Source organism: Morone saxatilis, unplaced genomic scaffold, assembly GCF_004916995.1.
Source record: "Morone saxatilis isolate NCDOM2014 unplaced genomic scaffold, NCSU_SB_2.0 Contig2, whole genome shotgun sequence".
Lineage (NCBI taxonomy): Eukaryota > Metazoa > Chordata > Actinopteri > Moronidae > Morone > Morone saxatilis.
In genome coordinates this window covers 4,909,123-4,914,832 of record NW_023339762.1, presented here as the reverse complement: position 1 = coordinate 4,914,832, position 5,710 = coordinate 4,909,123, and the positions used below count along the sequence as shown (strand labels likewise).

General features: G+C 38.0%; 1 protein-coding gene across 1 annotated transcript in view; it reads right to left on the bottom strand.

Moving 5' to 3' along the window:
* Positions 1 to 325: 325 nt before the first annotated feature.
* syt19 (synaptotagmin XIX) overlaps positions 326 to 5,710 on the bottom strand; it is a gene marked incomplete at its 3' end in the record, with an annotated part of 7,322 nt that continues 1,937 nt past the window's right edge. Inside the window, 6 exon segments of the mRNA XM_035665224.1 lie at positions 326 to 1,164; positions 1,250 to 1,361; positions 2,350 to 2,469; positions 2,586 to 2,732; positions 2,860 to 3,045; positions 4,653 to 4,772. Coding sequence (XP_035521117.1) covers positions 857 to 1,164; positions 1,250 to 1,361; positions 2,350 to 2,469; positions 2,586 to 2,732; positions 2,860 to 3,045; positions 4,653 to 4,772 — 993 coding nt within the window.

The following is a 5,710-nucleotide window of genomic DNA, read 5'->3' as shown; positions in this document are numbered from 1 at the left end:
CTGTGAGGAAAGACAAGCACTGGAGATTGATAATGCACTCAGTCCGCCAGCCAAAATAGCTCACTGTGAAAGAAAAACATGACACAATATAATGGATAGATCAATTTTAAATACATTTAGCTTTAACTGTATCTCCTTTAACCTTTATTACTCTTTAATTACTTTACTTGACTTTAACACACATTCATTTCAGGCTTCAGGTATTTTTGCCTGGTGAACTTTCCATTGCATTCCCCACAGTGATTTCCTGCATTGGTTTTATGACAGGCCTTTGCTGCCACTGTGGTCATAAGTACATACTTACTTTATCCATGAATATTGTGTCATGTTTTCTTCACAGTGAGGCTACTTAACATTTTTTGTTGACCTTTCTTTTTTTTTCAGGCCATTTTAAGCAGTGCAAGTTTGCAATGTAAATATTTAATAATGAAGAATGGACAGTTTTACACACAAGAACAGCACAGCCTAAATATAAATATAGACACCAACAACACAGTTATTGACTGAGTGCAAAACGAAAGTAACCATCAGAAATAGGAAGATTCAAATGTCTGATCTTTAGAGGTCTCTCGATGTAAAGCAGTTTGTATGTAAAGAGAGAGCCAAAAAAGGTGTCTGTGAACAAGTAGACTGAGCAACCTAATGTTCCAGCTGGGCACTCCCTCCACTGTCCAGACTGGAGGGGAAAAGTCTTTTTACCACCGATGAGGCAGGAGTGAGAGTAGTCCATGTTTGGCCTGCAGCGAAGCAGTTCAGACCCCTGTTCAGATCCCCTCTTCAAGCACCACAGCTTTCAGTTCAATACAAGCAGGTACGGACATCCAGGAAGTGCAGGAGGGGATTCATGAGATGTCAATTAGATCAGCAGGCCATGCCACTTTGCTACTGGCTGGCGGACTGAGCGCATCATCAGGCTCCAGTGCTTGTCTTCTGAACTCTTGTCTTTCCTCACAGTCAACTGACCAATCAGATGTTTGGTTGATTTCCTCGTCGTATGTGTCTCATACACAGAAACCAAAATTTGACACTGTTGCAGAGGAAAGTCTGGCAGGGAGAAGATATGGACCTCATTGAAGACAGTCACCAGGCAGCGGGCCACTGTAGAGGTTTTTTGGTACCTCAACTTGCACTGGTTGCACTGCACACTGATCCTGGCGTAGAGGGCTGTACAACACAGAGAAGGCAAATTAGGAACTGTATGGCAGCTGTATGAGTATGGCTTTATTCTTATAGGGTGTCTGTTATTTACCTGCATCTGAGCTAATCTCAGTGAGGACCGTTCTGACCTTTAACAGTCCAACTTCAAGCCTCTGAGAAGTGGGCAGAAACTTTAGAGACAGAAGCACTTCTCCTACGAGATCCTGTCCACAAAGTGAGAAGATAAACACTTCAGCATATTACACATTTCTACATGATATAAAAATATGGTGACATTTGTTGCATTTGACAAGGAAAAAAATATATAAAGAATAGACAAAACATTAAATAACAAATTACTATGGTATACCTGTACTTCAAAAGATAAATTTCACCCCGTAAACATTGGGGCCAACAATTTTGAAAATTGATGAGTTGTTTAAGTTCATCACTCGAAAACTCTAACCATTCTCTGATATCAGCTTCTCCAAGGTGAGGATTTGCTGCTTTTTTTATATAAATGTTTAAATATAAATAAAAAAATGTTTTTAAATTGAGTCGAAGGACTGGGATTTACACAAAGTGTCAAACTTTACATGAAGGCCTTTCCAAGCAAAATAAAGGTACAATTAAGTATATTTTAAATAAATATAATAATAATTTTCCACAAATTAAACATAAAAACAAACTAAAAAACAAAATAAAAATTAAACTGAACTCAAGATGATTTGCACATGATTAAGTATAAAAATGATTAACATAACTTTCTCAGTGTATACTTTTTTGACTCCATGGACCAAGTAGTCTTCCCTTTATTAACTCTGCAAATGCTGCTTATTATAATGACTGTTTGTTTAATGACTAGAATAACAGGAATACCGCATGTTCTACAGTGTACTTTTTGCCCCTTTAACCACTCAGTATCTAAAATCCTGTTATGTTCAATGTTTTGAAGTTGTGGCTAAAGAATTATACAAATCTAATTATGAAAATTTTAAGTATTTCCTGGTTTAAAGCTTATATTAATTTGGACAAAATGGTTATTAATTTCGATATTTCCAGTTTTATAATCAGGTAAACAAACTCTACATTACTCATGTAAGTGTATGTATGATTGATGGAACTCCTTAAGTCCACTCAACTAAAAGATGAGAAAAATATTCCTATATGGTCGCATCCGTGTGTGTTTGTTTACATGATGTCCTAATGTACCTTCTGGGGTATCTGCAGATCTTCTTGGAGCTCCAGTGGGTAGGAGATGTTGAGCTTCGCTAGAAAAACCCTCACCTCTCCTAACACTGTGTGTCTGGAGAATTTATCAAAGTCCCTCACCTGAAATGAGACACATGACAGACAGCTCTGCTTAGATCTTATTCCTTCAACTGACAAAATAATCTCCAATAACTTGAGAGACACAGAGTGAGACATGGGTGTGTGTTCTGCAGGACCTCCATCCTGAGCTTGATGCGATGAAGGTCCTTATGCTCTTGCAGATTACAGGTGAACTGGTCTCCAAATAAAGGGTTACAGCTGCCTTTCACAATAGTCCACCACTCCTGCAGCACTGTCCACTGGACAGGTGCTGTCCCTTTGCCCTAGGAGGATAAAAGCAGTAAGTAAGCATAAAAGGAAAAAAAAGAGAGGCTATATATTCCCCCAAATAAAATGCTGTAGGTTCTTTGCCAGGCACTGTTATGTGGTTACTAATAAATAAAAAATCACCTCGTCATCCGTATAGCCGTCAACTTCCACTCCCTCTGAACCTTCCCACATGAGACTTAGCTTAACAAATGGCTGGAGGCTGTGCTGTTGGCTATGCTCCAGTAGACCCTCAACCTGCAACACAGTGACCACCAGCTGGGACTGCAGCTGGTCATAATAGATGGAGAAACGGAGCGATCCATCGACCTGGTATAAGAGGGTGTGTTAGGAAAGACACCAAGCAACAAATGCACATGCTGATATTGCTTGAGAGTGTGAAATACACAGTATATTTTCTTTTAGTGATAGTAGATCTTTTTTTTGTCTAAGTGGGGTTGTATGAGGAACTTGATCATTCTATAATCAATGTATTATCTAGAGTAGATGGCAGTCAGCATGCCCCCAGTTTGGAGAAGCAGACAGGAGTACCAGCATGGAAACTAAGCAATGTACTGCTCTGGGTAGGGGTAGCAATAAAACGTATTTTAACAAAAAAAAAAAAAAAAAGGCCCACCTAAAAAAATCAAGATCAGTTCATCACCACTTTAGCTTGCCATCACACAGAAGTTATATCTATGATTAACTGATATTGATATTTTTAGGTGGGCATTTTTTAGGTGGCTAAAATAGGTTCTGTTGCTGCCTCCACCCACAGCAATGCATTGCTTCGTTTCGATGCTGATACTAATGTCCGATTCTTCAAACTGGGAGCATGCTAGCTATAAGTAATAAGTAACTCATACAACCCTACTTTGAAAAAAAGTTGAACTTTAACTTGAATAGAAGAAAGGGAGATTTCCAAACATCTCAGCTAAAAGGGTGTCATAAGAAGTTACAACTGGGTGATCTAAAAAATATTCAAACAAATTCAGTCCAGGCGCCAGCAGTCAGATAATGGAAAGCTGCCAGTCAGTCCACACTTTGATCGAAACTGAAATATCTCAACAACTACTAAATGGATTGGCACAAACATTTGTACAGACATTCATGGTCCCCAGAGGATGAATGTATATCTGTAGCTGTGAAGTGTACACTTCATCTATGATGTATATATGTTTCTGTGTGAAATATGGAATATGTCAAAACAAATTTCCCTTTTGCACAATAAAGACTATCTATGTATTTTCCCCATGTCTCTGTCTCGAGTCCCACCATAAGATTGATCTTTGGATTGGAGCAAAATAATCTTGAGATCGCTGTGAAATTTGGTACAAATATTCAAGGTCACTGTATATAAAATATAGTATAATATAGATTACTACTTTGCCTTCTGACCAAATAAACTGGAAAACTAATGTAATTCCCATCGACCTCTCTCAGCTGTACTTTGTGTCTAATGTTAATTAGCAAATGTTTGCATGCTAACATGTTAAACTAAGATGATGAAACTGCTAAACAAACTGTTAACATTTAGCTCAAATCACCACAACCTCATAGAACTGCAAGCATGGCTGTAGTGTTGTTAATAGAAAAGCGCATCACCAATGGTGTGTGATGTTTTAAGAAGTGTGTTATTTATTAGACATCAGAGTCAGATGACATATACAGTATATCTAAAATAATATTCCTCCATATTACGGCCCAGTGAGAAGGAAATAGGTCTCACACATTTTCACGGCTACTTAGGATGCACACAAGCTATTTAATATATAAGATCTATTCCATATTCATTGAGTAAAATGCAGTTGTAAGGGAGCCTTGAGATGTTTTGTTAGCATTAGAGGTGCATAAGCCATTAGAATAAGAGAAAAAAAACAAACAAACTGGTGCAAGATTGTCATGTGACAACAAGATTATACAGTAATGTCTGCTACCTTTTTAATGATGGCCTGCTCCTTCATGTGTCCATGTGCCTGGCTGGATCCTGAGCATGGAAACGAGGCCTGAGACAGACAGCGACTCAGCCTGTGGGCTTCTGTGCTGACCTCCTCCACCTAGTAAGCATGAACATACGCACCATTTCTACCAGTAGTGTCTTTATTAACAAGTGCAGCACCTCCAGCAAGTTTCAACTCTCCTTTGTTTAAACAAGTGTGCTTATTAATCTTTATGTACACAGACAACGTTGCCTGTTTGGAGCATCTCTATAGACTACAGTGTCTGGACAAAATACCAGGAACACGTCATCTTTTACAATCATTAAATTAAAAAGTATAAATAATTAAAATATCTGAACTTCTGAATGTTGAAATGTAATTAATACTGTATCAAAGAGGTGTTTATAGTGATTTATAAGCCTGTGGCTGTATTATGTTGAAATGTGTTCTTTTTATTTTATTTTATCCCCCCCTGACAGTACACATAACCCTGTTTTTAATCATACCCTGATGGCAGTGTAGTCCTTATTCCTGTTTTTCATCTAACTCCAATATTAACCCTGTTCAAACACTGGAAAAAACTACTAACTATTTTCAAACTCAGCTGTACTTACACATGAGTCATAGTAGGACAGTAGGATGGAAGCAGTAGACTATCCAAATAAAATGTGACCGAGTTCTCAAACACGGCTCACATACAGGAGAGCATAAGATCAACACAGCTACCTGACCCAACCTAAACAGAGTGGTTAAACACATCCATATCAGGACTGAAGTCTACACTAAAGACTTCCTTCAGTCTAAGTGAGAGGCGGAGTGACCTTTTTTCTCACCTGTATGAACTAGTAGCATATTAAAATTCCTAAGTACATGGTGTGTGAAGTTGTACTTAATAATTGAAAATTAACTTTGGTGAAAATATGGAGTTTGTAATTGATCGTACTGGCTTAAAAGTGAATGTGATTGTTAGTTAAGTTAATCTTACTTTTTCAAAGTTTTCAGAATTCAAATCTCATCCAGGAACAATTGGGGAGTGTCCCCAGAGTATTGATTGA